General features: G+C 41.3%; 1 protein-coding gene across 1 annotated transcript in view; it reads right to left on the bottom strand.

Moving 5' to 3' along the window:
- Nucleotides 1-125: 125 nt before the first annotated feature.
- Nucleotides 126-17,737, bottom strand: part of ttll5 (tubulin tyrosine ligase-like family, member 5) — a 92,542-nt gene continuing 74,930 nt past the window's right edge. The window contains exons 30-32 of the mRNA XM_073812422.1: nt 8,970-9,166; nt 4,109-4,176; nt 126-1,132 (exon numbers count right to left, since the gene is read on the bottom strand). Of these exons, the coding sequence (XP_073668523.1) occupies nt 1,080-1,132; nt 4,109-4,176; nt 8,970-9,166 (318 nt within the window). The 3' untranslated portion in view covers nt 126-1,079. The remainder of the gene's footprint in view (nt 1,133-4,108; nt 4,177-8,969; nt 9,167-17,737) is intronic.

Raw genomic sequence — 17,737 nt, 5'->3', positions numbered from 1 at the left:
ACACAACTTTGTGGTTTTCCACAGCAGTAAATGTGTTCAATCATTTCATCTCTTTGAAACACAAGTCAATGTAATAAAGACTGCACACCGTGACAGTTTGTAAAACAAAGAACTGATTTTATTTAATGATCAAGAACATTCTGAATATTTGGTCATTGATGAAAATGGGAAATTCAAGTAAATTCAGAGCACAGAAAAGAAAAGAAATAAGATTTACATTGTCATGTAGTTTTTTTCTGATAAAACAAAACTACTAAAGGTCTAAATGTTATAAAAAACACAATATTCCATGAGCCCAAATATCTATAAAAAAATGTCTCAAATCAGCGGATATAATTCTGTCATATTCAAGTGTTTTCAGAAATCAACATGACCTTGACCTGACTGATAACTTTGCTAGGGCTGCATACCGATTTTATTGCAACTAATTGTTAGAATCACAGAATAAAAGTTTTTATTTATATCATATATATGTGTGTGAGTATATAATAATTATGTATATATAAATACAAACATATGCATTTATAATTTGAAGAAAAAAATATGTGTAAATATTAAGCATTTATAATTATATAAATATAAAAATGTATATAGACATGTAAATATTTATTACACATATGCATGCGTGTGCATTATTATACACACACATATATGATGTAAACAAAAACTTTTATTCTGCTAACGATTAGTTGTGATTAGTTGTAATGCAGCCCTAAACTTAACATGGACTTTTCTAGTTTCTATTTACCTCAGTAAACTCTCACATACAACGCAATAAACTCAAGCAACTCATGTCTGAATGAGGCACTTGAAGTTGTGATGTACTGTAGTGATGGGAGAAAATCCCAGTGTCTTGTGTGAATGTAAACTAAATGTTTTGGACACATGCATGAGCTCTGGTCTGTGTTGTTAGAAGGCCGATGTCCTCGAGCAGCTCATCAGATCTTCACAGAAGATGAGATCCCATCTGTGTACAATCAATAATCTGAACAAGAGACATCAGGTAGAGGAGACAGGTCAAGGTGTTAAAGATGTCAGGTTGTCATTCATGTCTGTTATACTCCAGCTGATGACTTTCTTCATCTGTTCTTAGTTGCCTGAGTGAGGAAGAGTTTACTGTAAACTGATAAACCTGTGGAGAGACAAAAACACAAAAAAGATCACTGAACATCTATAAATCTGTCATTTTCTGATTATTGATCAGTATTAACCTTCACGTTCAAATGCATTCAAGATTTTTCACAAAGGTCATAAATCATTTAGTTAGTAACAGATGCATAACTCGACTATACAGTAGATGATTTATAGATGAGAGGTTTAAGGGTGTAATGCTTTTCTTCACTAGTTCACATAGATCTTAAGATTGAATAATGATGAATGAAGGTTCTGATGAAATGATTCATAAACAAATCAATGTCTAGTTTTGACTTCAATCATTATTTCTGGATCTATTTCAAAGATTTCAGTCAAGTGTCGGTTGAAATTCAACTAAAGAAAACCTCTGGAGTGACATCAAGACCCATGTAAGATGTGATTAAAAATCATTAGGAATTTACCTAAAATACCTGTAAAAACTAGGGCTGTCAAAATAACCAGTTACTAAATACATTTATTTTAACACCACTCATTTTATTAATGTGCGATTAATGCAATGTGCACTTTCTGTCTGACCCTTGGTTTAGCCCATAGTTGGATACATTGAGACGCAGCCTTAGACACTAAAAACTAAAGGTTTTCATAAAAATAAGAACATTAATAGTGAATCCAATGCTCTAAAATGATGTTTATTTGTATGTTTTCTGAGAGGTCCTAAATGTTTAACTAATACACAAATGCTACATCTCCATCCACATTTTGGTTTGGGTTTTAAAAATAGAGTTCATGATCTGATTGATGTTTAAAGAGTTATTAAGAGCGACTGGACTCAAAAATGATCTTCTTTGTGCTGACTGACAGATCTGAAGCGTGTGCACACAAATGCACAAGTGCATGACCCCAATATAAAGACATCTACACAGAATTGCAGTTTTAAAAAGATCTGTTTTGACAAGAATTCCCACAGATAAAATCTGTTATGTCTTGAGTAAATGTTTGATGAACTGTTGGAGATCTGATGTGTAAGATTATATTATTACATTAGATCATAAAGCTGTCTGTCTCAATGTCAATCAAATAAGAAAAGAAAAAAGTATATAGATATTGAAACATATTAATATTGTTTTTGACTTTGTGTGCCAAATCTATGAGTTTTACCAGTGATTTGAAGGTATGGATGTGGTTATTTTGTGGTAATTTTTTTATATTAAAGAGATCGGAAAATACTTTATCTTTTTTGTTATTTTGAGCATGTTTCTTCCCATTTCATTTAGTTGTTTATGTTGGTTATTTTGGAAATTTTAACCACTTTGTAGTGCAAGGTTTTCTCAGTGGTGAATGAGACATGAATGGGCTTCAGGCGTGGCTTTGGATGGCGATTTGAGCAGATTGTGGGATCGTTATTTCAGTCTCATTTCAATCATTTTGACCCATACAATGTATTGTTGACTATTACTACTAATATACGTGTGACTTATGACTGATTTTGTGGTCCAGGGTCGCATATGAAATTGTTTCATATTATATTCTAAACAGTCTCTCTTAAGGAGAAGGCCGGACCCATTCAGATATCAAACGTATTTCAATGAGCTGAATATACAGAAGTCAGTCAGAAGCGATGGTGATGTTTGCTGTCTTGTGTTTCTTTTACATCACGAGCACAGAAGAAGAAAAACATCAAGTCTGGATTCAGTGACACACGACTAAAGCTTTTCCACGCTCAACAAGAAGGAAGGTGGAGAGTAAAAACAGGGGGATGGAGAAAAATATTTTCCTCTCTTTAATGCCATATTCCTCCTCCACATGTGGAGTTAAATACATACAGAGACACGTCTACACTAAATGATCAAACCGAGACAAAGATTTAAAACCTTTCAAAAGACACAAAATGTACAAATGTATGCATGCATTTCTTAAAAAAAAAATGTTTTTATGAAGCTTGTGAAGATGAGATTTAAGAGATCATTTGTTTAATTTCATATTTTATTGACTTTATATTCTAGATTGTGTGATGATATGCATGTAAAGTTACAGAAACAAATCTTTGATGTGATTTCTTTCTTTTGCTTTAATGACATGATGACAAGTAGATTTATATTGTATTATAACAACACTGCATTTTCAAACATCAAATCTGGTTGTTGAATTGCAATGTTGATGTATTATATGATGAAGAGCTAAATCACGGGTGATGTGTTTATCGCAGACGGATGAGTGAGATGAGAAGATGAAGACATTGATGTGTATTGACGGCTGATTTGAGAGAATGAGATCTTCTGAATGATGATGACTAAAGTCTTCTGACAGCTTCTCTACTAAAACAACACACACGCTGAGCCGCTCTCGGTCAACGCTCTTACATCCACATCTGTGCCTCGCTTGTTTTTTAAAGCCAAAACCATCTGAAACCTTTGCCAGCGAACAACGGACAAATGCATTGGTGAAATTCAGAAGCAGATTATTACTGAGAGGCGATGAGGTCTGTTTAATCTCAACACAAAGATCAAATCTACACAAACAACCTTTTCTTAACTGCTGGTTTCAGCTTCATTGATAGCTATTATAAAATAAAACTCAATGTGGTGTGTTGATATATTTATGACACAAACTTTAGCTCTGCTGTGAAATGATTGTGTTAATTACAAAAAATCACTCAGTTTTAATTTGGAAAACATGACAACAGATTCAGCAGATTTATTCATCTTACTGTCAGCTGACTGCTTTTCATAGAAATAATAACGGTTATCATAAGTGAATGATAATAAACATACACAGGGTTTCCACACCAGGGTTAACTTTCAGAGCCCTCGATTAATGCCATTGATTGTGATTGTTATAATTATAAAGGTTTGTTCAGTTCAGTAGTAATTGTGTCAAAAACAGTAACACATACAGGTACACACAGTAAGCAGCCAAATATTTGGTATTGGTTATAAAAAAAAGTCAGTATTGGTTGATCTCTACTCAGAATGAATAAATATATCATCTGTCATGTGTGCGTTTGTGTCCTCACCTGTCTTTGCACACATCGTCTCATACACAACATGCTGTCCACTGAAGCTCTCGTGATCGGCTGTGGGTCTGTTAGTGGACACAACAACAATCATCAATGATTTTCACACATCATTCATTTACTGTTGTTTATCATCACTTCACTTCATTTCCACAGGAGATAAATAAACACTACCACAATAATATAAAGACCAAAGCATACTAACCAAAACTTTGGTTATTTATTATATATTTATTCAAGGTCCTTAAAATCCATAAAGGTTAACACACTTGTTTGCACATCTGATCACAGCAATAACAGCAATAATCTACACTTCATCTTAACTGTGCTTATTACACGGCTCCCTAAAATGCTTGATTCTGATTGGCCAGTTGAGACATTCCAATGTTCCTTCTTTTCAGATCAAAACTTATAACACACGGTAACCCGGATGCTGAAAATCATTTTGATAGATCGTTTTTTGTATTATATAAAATGAAATATAAATATGAATTTTATTAACATTATATTTACAAATGATTGAACCAAATAGTGTGTTTGTGACATTTAAACGTCTTATCTTAAAACCAAAAGTGTTTTCCTTGCGAAAGCTCTGCATTCATTAGAAATAAGCAAATAAATATTTAATGTTCTATACCTTACTTATGAGGTCAATTCATTTATTCATTCATTCATTAAACACTTAAGTCATTCGCTCACATGAGACATCTCTGACTGGAAAAAGCTGCCACACACACATCCACGGGCTCAAACGCTCTTTTAAACACTTTCCCTGTGCCTCAATAAGATCCCTAGCTCATGAATCTCAATTGTGATTACTCCCATGCCCTAATCCCTTAGAAGATCACAGCTCTTGAATGTAAACTTTCGAGGGAGTAACGAAATACACTTGGTGAATAAAGCAATTAAAACAATCATCTATCTATCTATCTATCTATCTATCTATCTATCTATCTATCTATCTATATAAATGGAAAATCAATAATATATAAGTATAGTTTTATTAACTTTTACCTTGCACCAAAATAATAACAACACAAAAGACTCTAAATAAGAATAAAAGTGACAAGTAATAGATTCATGAGAGCAAATACTGCTGGTTTGATCAACCCAATCTCATTTTTCACCATGAGCCAATGAGGCTAAAATTGCAGTGAATGCACACCTTCAATAAAGCCTATGCAGCCATGCACGTATGCAGCTTAAAGGGGACATATATGTTTTATACATATGTTTAACGTTTCTAACCAAAAATAGCTTGTGATTAAACATCACTTGGTGGATCAGGCGTGTACGCATAGAGTGCATAATGTGACTATGTTTAGTTTAATTCAGTACATCATTTTTATTAATCAAATTAATTAAACTAAAAAAGTAACTCAAATATTAACGTAAACATTTAAAAAGTAATGTGTTACTTTACTCGTTACTTTGCCTGTTACTTGTAATGCGTTACCCCCAACACTGTCTGCAACAACAAACTGCTGCCTGTAAATCCCTTACTTTACATATTAAAGTACACTTTGTATTTGGTATGATTTAACACTCATTATTTAAATTTTTTCGAGCAGACACTGGACAGCTCTGATGAAGTGAATGATGAAGATGGTGATGAATGTTTCTCAGTCTGAATAAAGTCGCTCTGGTCACTGTGAGCACCTTCAATTATCTGATTTGGCACACAGGACGGGAAAACACGGCTCAACATGCCCGTAACTGTGCACGCTAAATCCACTGAGGGAACAATAAATAAAGCTTAGCTGGTATTAAACTCAAGCAACAGAAGAGGTATTAGTGCACTAATGAGGGGACACACTGCTGCCTTGTAGGGTTCACAAAGATGTCCTTTCATATGACTGCACAGCACAGATAAATCAAACAAACACACACGCATGCACACACACACAGTAAACAGACTGTTAGTGATTTCTAACATTGACGGGTCAGATGTTAACAGTTTGCCAGCATTAACATTCAGTAAATGACTCTTTTGTAATAAAGACCAAAAATAACTAATAATTCACATGTAACTAATGTGATCTTTTTGTATTGTGTGCAGTAATAGTGATCTTCTGATATCTGTTAGTCTGGATGCAGTATCATAGAGATAGAAAGATTTGATGTCAAAGAAATAGACCAGCACTAATAAGATTTGACATGTTGCCATATTAAATGATTTTAAATATAATTTACTGCACTGATCTGTGTGTTTCAATGCAATCTTTACATTTAAACTGAAATAAGAAAAGATTTCCATTAGAAATGTATGATTTGACTTCAAAAGAGAACTCATGTGGATTACTTTAATGATGGATCTTTGTGATTTCTGGAGCTATGCTGAGTCTTATCTAAGAAGATTTGAATAAAAAATGAACTGAAGAAATGAAGTCATCTACATCTGTGAAGATATGAATGATTAGATGAAGAATTAAAGTATTATTTCATTAATGATGCTGAACAGACCATTCATTTAGTATATAACTATATATATATATGAACATAAATTTATAAATCTTTGGTTTATGTTCATAATTGATATCAACCTGAAGCTCTAGATCAGCACATGCTGTTGTTCATGTTTATTTGTTGTGTTGTCTGATGTAAATGTAAAGGCAGACATATTGTCCATGCGAGGGTCAGCATGATGCAATTTTCATTTTTAAGAGTGCACCCATACAGTGATTTTTGAAACCCTGTGTTTGTTGTGTGCGTACGCCGTGCATGCGTCTACAGGAGATTATAGTGTGTAGCCCAGGAGATGCATTGCATTTTGTCGCAATGTGCATGCATCAAACGTCTGTGTACACATATGAGTTAAATCAACTAGACTTTACAAGGCTGTGCATTCGACTGCGGGTACACATAGAAAACAGACTATACTACAGGCTTAAAAGTCCATCATCATCATCATCAATCCTCTCTTTTCTGTTCGATCATTATCATTTATTTAGACTCTAGTGTTGCTGTATCTTCACCTGTCTCCTATTCTCTCTAATTCTTCTCTCAGTTTAGTTTCTCAATCTGAAAAGCTTCTTTATTCCCACAGTTTTCCATGTCACACAGGCCAACCGCAAGAATGCAGGGCAAAAGAGAGAGAGAGAGAGAGACTCTGGAATTCCACACAGAAAGAGTAAACACAACACAAACCCGAACAAACACTGCAGCTCCCCACCATTAACCCACCTCTCTCTCTCTCTCTCTCTCTCTCTCTCTCTCTCTCTCTCTCTCTCTCTCTCTCTCTCTCTCTCTCTCACCAATTATCTACATATCTAGATTTCTTCTCTCTCTCTTTCTATTTTTTTCTTGCTCTCTCTGTGTGTGTGTGTGTGGGTTGGTCTATGTGGTTTACGAGGACATGAATAGTGTATAATAACATGTTTATTATGCTATAAAGGTGGTTTACGGGGACACAGAGAGTGTCCTCATAAACGGAAAAGCTAAAAAATATACTAAATGGTAGTTTTTCATAGATTAAAGACTGGCAACAGGTTTTTTGTGACATTGGGGTTAGGGATTGGGGTAGGTAAGGGGAATAGAATATAACAGTTTGGACAGTATAAAATGCATTGCGTCTATGGAGATGTCCCCGTAAACCACATACACCAACGTGTGTGTGTGTGTGTTACCATGACCCTGATATCTATTAATATTACAAAGACATTAGCAATTGTTGATTCTTCTCTATTTTTATAAAACTTCACACTGATGTCACAACTATTAAACATCTTTACAGTTCTTCTTCTGGTGTTTTTGGAGGAGATTGAGCTGTATATATATTTGTGTACTACAATAACTGAAATGAAATGTGATGCTTGACTCTTTTTTCTGATAGGACCACTGTTTTGTAAATGACATCAACGAGCGATGACGTTTTTTAGAGTTTTTTCCCACATCAGCGCTCACGTCATATTAAAGATGTTTATCAAGCACATTTACAGACAAAAACAACATTTAAATGCAGTTCATCAGAGAGGTGTGTGAACAGGTGACAGTTTTCATTCAATTATTTTGAATGATTTAGAAAGATCAGAGATTTGGAGAGTCAGGACTGATTGGACCTCATCATGGTGGGCTTCATCCCCCTGATATCTCAGTCTTCTGCTATTGTTGTGTAATTGGGCCAAATGTTCAGTAAATGAGTCGCAATGCAGCGTGGGAAATGTGAAGAGCGAATCTCTCTGTCGACTCTTCTGTGTCTGAACGCTACAGATGCCTCAACACAATTCTGTCTGCAAAATCAGATTTCCACAGCACACATAAACACGACCCAACGGCCAACCACACTGTTTATTTACTATGCAAAGGACTTATGGTGTGTGTGCGCTCGTGTGTGTATGCACATGTGTGTGCGTGTATAGAAGATGAGAATTAATACTGATATAATTAACATTCTTAATGTCCTTCAATACAACAACAACAAATACAAACAGCAAACCAAACACTTCAATAGTGTCATCATGCACTAAACGTATAAGACACAGAGAGAAAAAACTAATCTTACATATTTTTCTATTGCTAATTTTTTAACTCTAAACCTCGCTGAATAGTTTTTATTTTGCCTTGAAATTCAAACCAGCAGTGGACGATCACACTGCACGCTAACTTGATTTTGGATATCAGTGCCCGGGCCAAACATCTCAGTGTTGTGATGAAACCCTGGAGCTGGTGACAAACCACAGATGTGCACTAAACCAACAGATCTGTGATCAGTCATATTAAATCATTCAGTGATGACATTAAGGGTAGCCGGGGTTTATAAGGTTGATTTTGTGTTGTGATGTCATCGAGTTTAACTGAGAGCTCTTTCTTTATGAAACTAAATGACATTAACAGCACCCGACAAATATCAGAGAAATCTTACTTGTGAAGACAGTGTACGGCGGTCCTGCATGCACGTCTGTCTCTGTCGGGTGGCTTAGGGGCGAGCGTCAGGACCCCGGACTCAGGACCCTGTTTGCGTCCGAACGGCTGGTTTACATTAGGACCGTCCTTTAGATTTGTGCGAACATGAGATCGAGCTGAAGCAGCAGGTATGAGGTTGTGTGAAGTCAGAATGGCCTGAAAAACACAAAAATGAATTTGCAATGCTCGAATTCAAACTTTTTTATATGAAACTGTGTGCAAAAAGCAGATTTTAAAAGCATGAAGACTGTGGCACAATGAAAACATTGCTCTCTTTGTTTGATATGTTGACTTCTGAATCTGACCAATGGCTTGAGTTTGGGGTGGGCTTCATTTTGCCCAACCAATAGCAGATGTTGGGGGGCTGAGGAAACTCTGGAAAACATTAGCAAATGCATCTTGTGATGTTGCACTTTTCACCACTGATTATTTTATGGCCATGACAATATCAACATCATCATAATAAGTTTATTGAAAAGATAAATTGTGATTTTCTGTTTGATTCCATTGTGGTAATGCTGGAGTTCTGTAAAAGATGCCTATTTTCTTTTGACATAGTACATTATGAAGGATGATCTCGTTGAACGGCTCCGTTAAGAAATGACCTTATCTCAGGCTTTATTAAAAACAGCATTTCCTCTTCCAGTCATTCGGGGTCAGCTTCCAAAATCCGGTTCATTCCCTCATGGGGAAGAAAGAAATGACACGCTTTATCATAACAACCTCGAAATGCTTTATAATCGGACATACCAGGAGCAGGAATTCTGCACATTTCTTTCTTGTTTAGACAAGTTTCATTTGAATGAGCGCTTGGACTGGATAAACATATTTTCCATCCCGACATGCGATTTAATGGCTACCGTTCTGTGATTGGAGGGGAACAGGAAGGCTAAGCATTCTTTCCATCCATCTCTTCTCTTCAGAGCCGCTGTCGTGTGGCGGTGAGGGACTTCTGAGGCGGCTGGCGTTTGATGAATGAGTGGACGAGGCTCACCGGTTGAAGGTTCTGAGTTACGGGCCAAGAAAGGGCACCTTTCTAATACTGCCAGGTGGCCGTCGGCCAAGACGGCAGAGGAGCCGTGGAGTCTGGGCCCAGTAGAGAGTACGGTGAAGCGGGAACACGCTTCTGCCTTCTCCCTCCCGCTTGCCTTGAACCGGACCCACCTCATGCTTTCTCGACGACGGTCAGCAGTCTAACTTCTCTGGCTAAATCTTAAGGGCCGCTCACATTATAACAATATGTTTTTATTTGAAAGAAAATAGCAGAGTTCACACCACAACTGTAAAAGTTAACCATTATATGTGGCTCCTGGATCAACGATAAAGATACAATAAACAATATCGTTGGGATCACTTTCTGAGCACTTTTTTTCAACTGATGAACAATAAACCAATGACAGGCAATCAGATCTACTTGATTCTAAAGTGCACGTGCATTTAAAATAGCTGAGGTCTATAACATAAATTACATCAGGTGTCCAGCAGATGCAGCTGCTTTGAAATTGACTTCATAATGTTTTTATTCTAATACACTGACTATATCAAAAGGTAAGGTATTAGATTACACAAACTACTAGATTCACTGTTTAGAGATAAGCGAAACGCAGCGTGTTGAGGACATCTGCTGGTTATAGCTACTGTGTAAATGCAACAAAAACAGCATATTTATACATTTAATAACATGTGAACAATTATTAAAGGAACTATTAAGAGTACTGTACCTTGCAAGGGAATTAGCATAACGTTATTGTTATTGTTCAGTGGTGTGGACGCTAATATATTTATTGTTATCGTTATAATGTATATGGCAGTGTATGAATTGACGGGGGACTGGGGTGGTCTCAGACCTCCTATAAGCATTGAGGTTATTAAAGTTATTAAATTAAAATACTACATGAGTTTAAAAATTCTTGTGCTGCGCTGCCACAAAGCGATACTCTCCATTATTTGTCTGAAATAAATGTAAACTCTCAACTGCGCCTTACACGGTTTTCTAGAGGAATTGACAGATTGCAAGATTTAGGATTGGGTTAGGGGCTTTTAAAAAATTATTCTCAAACTTTTATTTCACACTAATCTGAGGGGTAAAAATGGTTAGGGTTTAAGTAAAACGGGATAGTTCACCCAAAAATGTCATTAATGACTCACCGTCATGTCGTTCCAAACTCGTAAGACCTCCATTCATCTTCAGATCACAGTTTAAGATGTGTCAGGAAACGGACTCAGAGTCAAGTGCAAGTTAAATAGTTTATTTAGAAAAAATGTAGAAACAGGAGAGCAAGTCACTGGTAGATCCACACACGGCGTACACCCGTTGACTCACTCCGATGGAATCACTACTGTGGGAATGAATCACTCCCACAGTAGGGGAGAGTGAGTCGGCGCTACACAATAGTTCAGTACAGATCCAAAGGAAGAGAGAGCCACCCACGCGCTCCGTCGAGAACGCCAGCACTGCCACCACACGCAACAGAGGGATGAAACACGCCGCCCTGAAGGTGGATGACAGGCGGAGATGGAAGTCCAAGTTCTCAGACGGATAATCCACTGTGTAATCCAGATGATGAAGGACCACCCGGAAACCACTGGTCACCGCCTAAAAACGAAGCGAACCAGTGGTTCCGAGAAACAACAGTAATCAGAGTCAATATAATCCACAAGGTAAAATGGGTGAACTCCACTCACGGGTGATGATGCAAACCGGAGAGAGGGAGACAGCTGGTATACCGCCTAGAAACGAAGCGAACCAGCTGTGTCGAGAAACAAACAAAGTCAGTATAATCCAATGCTCCAACAAGCGAGCGGTCCGGGTGAAGACGTGTCCCCGAATGCCGAAACCAAACCTGAGGTAACAAAGGGAAAGACAGAGAGCGACTGACAAGACAAGGCAGGGCAACAGGACTGTGATAAAACAATGAGCGCGCAACAAAGGACAGGACTACGTGCAATATAAAGGGAAAGGTAAACGAGACACCACCGGTGAACAATCAACTGAAACAAGGGGGCGGAGTTAGTGAACACACGAGGAACCGGCACCACAGGTAAACAACACACACACACAGATCACACAGCCATCGATCACCCAGCAGTCATGACAGTAGCCCCCCCTCCACGACCGGCACCAGACGGACCGGGGAACTCACCCTGTCGCCGGCGGAGGTCCTCGATCAGCCCAGGATCCAGCAAATCCCGACCCGGAACCCAGCTCCTCTCATCAGGACCGTATCCTTCCCAATCCACTAAATACTGAAATCCTCTGCCCCTGCGGCGGGAGTCTAGTAACCTCTTAACAGTGTAGACAGGGGCACCATCCACTAGACGAGGGGCGGGGGGATTAGGGGCAGAGACAGGGGGGTTATAGCGAGCAAACATCACAGGTTTAACCTTGGATACATGAAAAACAGGGTGAACCCGACCAAGAGAAAGGGGTAACTTAAGCTTAATCGTCACCGGATTAATGACCTTAGAAATACTGTATGGCCCAATGAATCTCGGAGCCAGCTTACGAGAAGGCTCACGGAGAGACAGATCCTTGGTAGAAAGCCATACCTTTTGACCACAAACGTAACGGGGTGGAGGTCGCCGATGACGATCAGCTGCAGCTTTGGTTCGTCTGGAATTAGATAATAACAGTGTCTTAGCTCTCCTCCAGGTGCGTCTGCACCTGCGTACGAAAGCTAACGCAGACGGAACCGCTGCCTCGGGCTCCTGTGATGGAAACAGGGGAGGTTGATAACCGATGGAAAGTTCAAACGGGGACAAATTGGTAGACGTAACGGGAAGAGAATTATGAGAATATTCAACCCACGGGAGCTGATCGCACCAGGAATTCGGATATTGTGACGACAGACAGCGGAGCGTTCTACCGAGATCCTGATTAGCCCGTTCGCATTGCCCATTGGTCTGCGGGTGATAACCAGAAGACAAGCTGGCCGTGGCGCCAATTTGTCTACAAAACTCCTGCCAAAAACGAGAGATGAACTGAGGACCCCTATCTGACACTACGTCAGTCGGAATACCATGTAACCGAAAAACGTGATTAATCAAAACCTGAGCCATCTCTTTTGCAGAAGGTAGCTTGGGCAGGGGAATGAAATGAACCGCCTTCGAAAAACGATCCACCACAGTTAGAACAACAGTGTTACCATTAGATGCCGGTAAGCCGGTGACAAAATCAAGAGCTATATGAGACCAGGGGCGGGAGGGCACGGGCAAAGATTTAAGCAGACCAGCGGGTGGTAAATTAGATACTTTATTACGAGCACAAACCGAACAGGCTAATACAAACTGTCTGACGTCAGTGGACATAGAAGGCCACCAAAAACGCTGACGGACGGCAGCCAGCGTTCTCCGAATACCTGGATGGCCGACAAATTTGGACTCGTGACCCCACCGGATGACATCGGAACGTAACCGCTCAGGAACCCATAGGCGACCCGCTGGACACCCCTCCGGAACTTCCCCCTCCCGGCCGGCCTCTCTCACCCGCTGTTCGACTCCCCATACGAGGGCGCCGACCACCCTCCCCTCCGGGAGAATGGTCTCCGTCCTCTCCGAATCGGACTTTTCGAACAGACGGGAGAGAGCATCAGGCTTGGTATTTTTCGAGCCAGGCCGGTACGAGAGGGTGAAGTTGAAACGATCAAAGAAGAGTGCCCAACGAGCCTGCCTAGATGTTAGTCTTCTGGCCGAACGGATATATTCAAGATTCTTATGATCCGTCCAGACCAGAAAGGGCTCCGAGGTTCCCTCCAACCAGTGACGCCACTCACCCAAAGCGAGTCTAACCGCCAACAGCTCCCGATTCCCTATGTCGTAATTACGTTCTGCTGGGTTTAACCGGTGAGAGAAAAAAGCACACGGATGTACTTTCCCATCAATAGACGATCGCTGTGATAAGACGGCGCCTACCCCGACATCAGATGCATCCACTTCCACTATAAATTGTTTAGCCGGATCGGGAATAGAGAGGACAGGTGCAGAGATGAACCGGGATTTTAACACATCAAAGGCCTCCTGAGCCTCTCTACTCCAACGGAAACATACATTAGGTGAAGTGAGAGCGGTGAGAGGCTTAGCGATCTGACCAAAATTTCTGATGAAACGCCGATAAAAATTGGCGAACCCCAGAAATCGCTGAAGCTCCCTCCGAGTGTCGGGTACTGGCCAATCGGCAACCGTCTTAACCTTAGCGGGATCGGGACGAATTTCTCCCTCGGCAATGACAAAACCCAGAAACGAAACCGACTCTTTGTGGAACTCGCACTTCTCCGCCTTAACAAATAGCTGATTCTCTAATAGCCGTTGTAAAACCATGCGAACGTGCTGAGTGTGTATCTGCATGGAGGGAGAAAAGATGAGAATGTCATCGAGATACACAAAGACAAATCTGTTAATCATGTCACCCAGCACTTCATTGACCATGGTCTGGAAGACAGCTGGAGCGTTACAAAGACCGAACGGCAGAACGGAATATTCCCAGTGTCCAGAAGGTGTATTAAAGGCTGTCTTCCACTCATCGCCCTCTCTAATACGTACCAAATGATAAGCGTTGCGCAGATCCAATTTGGTAAATACGCGCGCTCCCTGTAATAACTCGAATGCTGATGACATTAAAGGCAAGGGGTACTTATTCTTAACAGTAATGTCATTCAGCCCTCGATAATCAATGCACGGACGAAGAGACCCGTCTTTCTTTTTTACAAAGAAAAATCCAGCACCGGCTGGAGACGAGGAGCGGCGAATGAGACCGGCTTTAAGAGCGTCATTAATGTACTTATCCATAGCCTCTCTTTCTGGTTTAGCTAGGGAAAATATGCGACCCTTAGGCGGAGAAGTGTTGGGAAGTAGTTTAATCTCGCAATCATACGACCGATGAGGAGGCAGAGAAGTGGCCCGGGACTTACTGAAAACCTGATACAGATCCGAGTACTCCGCCGGGACCCCTGAGAGATCGATAGCCGGGACCTGCGATACAGAACAAGAGACAAGAGAGGGAGCAGGACCAAGACAAGAAACATAACACGAAGACTTCCATGATAACACAACATTGTTCTGCCAATCAACGTGAGGATTATGTTTGGATAGCCAGTCATGACCTAAAATGACTGGCGATTGTGAATCTTCTAAGATGTAGAATTCAATCTCCTCACGATGATTGCCAGAAACAAACAAACTCACAGGGGGTGTGCGGTGCGTGATCACAGCCATATGCTGGCCCTTCAATGTCCAGGCAGACAAAGGGGAGGAGAGAGGGATGAATGGGATACCCCAGGACTTGGCCAACCCAGCATCCAAAAGACACGCCTCCGCACCGGAATCCAGCAACGCCTGTGACGAAAAAGAGTTAATCATGACAGGTAGTGTGGTGCTGCTTACGGGAGATTTAAATGACGATGCGCCCACCGAGACTCCCAGGTTCATCGGCGGGCGTGAGCTTTTACCGGACAGGTGGCCGCCAGATGCCCCGGCTTGCCACAATACAAACAGAGGCCATTAGATAGCCGACGACTTCTCTCTCCAGCAGAAATTCGGAACTTGCCCAGCTGCATAGGCTCCTCGGAGGGCGTCTCTGAAGCGATCTCCCCTGGTTCTGACATCAGGTGGCGAAATGAGCGACGCAGATCTCTCTGCCGATGGCGAGACTCGACCCTCAGAGCCAGATCGATGACAGCTTCCAGGGACGTGGGTGGCTCCCTCAGTGCAATCTCGTCTTGAATACCTGGCGTGAGACCCTCGAGGAACTGTGCTCTTAATGCCGCGTCATTCCAGTTGCAGCAAATAGCGAGCGTTTTGAATCGTATGGCGAAATCAGTCACAGAGTCATTACGTTGCCGTAATCTCACCAACTCAGCCGCTGCCATGTCTCCCTTGAGTGAGCGGTCAAATAGTTTTAACATCTCCTCCTCGAGAGCCTCAAATGAAAAAGTAAAAGGAGCTTTAGCTCCCCAGGCGGCCATACCCCAGTCTCTCGCCCTTCCAGTGAGTAATGTCAGGACATAGGCCACCTTGGAGGTGGATGAAGAAAATCGACGGGGCTGGAGTGCGAAGACGAGAGAGCACTGCTGTAAAAAGGATCTGCAGGTGTTGGGATCGCCATTGTAGGTGGGGGGTGTAGCCGTGTGTGGCTCCCGTTCAAATGAAGCGGCTCCTCCGGATGAGGTTGGGGCTTCATGGTGAGGAGTCACTTGGTCCAAGCGATTGCTGAGCTCTTTCAGTTGCTCAGACAGGATGCTGAAATCTCTGGCAGCAGCAGACAATAACGACGAATGTTGGTCGATGGCCGCCCCCTGCTGGTGAAGGGCGGTCTGTACCTCCCGACTCTCTAAACTTGCTGACTCCATATGTGGCGCGCTCATCTGTCAGGAAACGGACTCAGAGTCAAGTGCAAGTTAAATAGTTTATTTAGAAAAAATGTAGAAACAGGAGAGCAAGTCACTGGTAGATCCACACACGGCGTACACCCGTTGACTCACTCCGATGGAATCACTACTGTGGGAATGAATCACTCCCACAGTAGGGGAGAGTGAGTCGGCGCTACACAATAGTTCAGTACAGATCCAAAGGAAGAGAGAGCCACCCACGCGCTCCGTCGAGAACGCCAGCACTGCCACCACACGCAACAGAGGGATGAAACACGCCGCCCTGAAGGTGGATGACAGGCGGAGATGGAAGTCCAAGTTCTCAGACGGATAATCCACTGTGTAATCCAGATGATGAAGGACCACCCGGAACCCACTGGTCACCGCCTAAAAACGAAGCGAACCAGTGGTTCCGAGAAACAACAGTAATCAGAGTCAATATAATCCACAAGGTAAAATGGGTGAACTCCACTCACGGGTGATGATGCAAACCGGAGAGAGGGAGACAGCTGGTATACCGCCTAGAAACGAAGCGAACCAGCTGTGTCGAGAAACAAACAAAGTCAGTATAATCCAATGCTCCAACAAGCGAGCGGTCCGGGTGAAGACGTGTCCCCGAATGCCGAAACCAAACCTGAGGTAACAAAGGGAAAGACAGAGAGCGACTGACAAGACAAGGCAGGGCAACAGGACTGTGATAAAACAATGAGCGCGCAACAAAGGACAGGACTACGTGCAATATAAAGGGAAAGGTAAACGAGACACCACCGGTGAACAATCAACTGAAACAAGGGGGCGGAGTTAGTGAACACACGAGGAACCGGCACCACAGGTAAACAACACACACACACAGATCACACAGCCATCGATCACCCAGCAGTCATGACAAGATGTTTTAGATTAAGTCTGTGAGCTTGTTGACCCTTCATTGAAAATCTACATACGGTATACTGTCCATGTCCAGAAAGGTAAAGAAACATCATCAAAGTAGTCCATGTGACATCAGTGGGTCAGTTAGAATGTGTTGAAGCATCAAAAATACATTTTTGTCCAAAAATAACAGAAATTACAACTTTATTCAGCATTGTCTTCTCTTCTGCATCTGTTGTGAAGCGCATGCGCGAGACTAAAGTCACATGACTGCAGTGACGCGGCTGACGTGTTATCTGGTGCGCCCCAGCTGTTTTTTTGTGCGCCCGGGCTTCGTTTACAGTCTGAGGGAGACGCACGCTGTAAGTTTGAAAAAAATAATAATTCGCAAACATGTCTGAGGATAACACGTCATCCGCATCACTGCAATAACGTGACTTTAGGCCATGTTTACATTAGAGCATTTGCGTTTTAAAACGGCATTTTAAAATGAAAA

This window comes from Paramisgurnus dabryanus, chromosome 17, assembly GCF_030506205.2.
Source record: "Paramisgurnus dabryanus chromosome 17, PD_genome_1.1, whole genome shotgun sequence".
Lineage (NCBI taxonomy): Eukaryota > Metazoa > Chordata > Actinopteri > Cypriniformes > Cobitidae > Paramisgurnus > Paramisgurnus dabryanus.
Note: the sequence above shows the minus strand (reverse complement) of the source record. Positions and strands in the feature narration are given on the sequence as shown.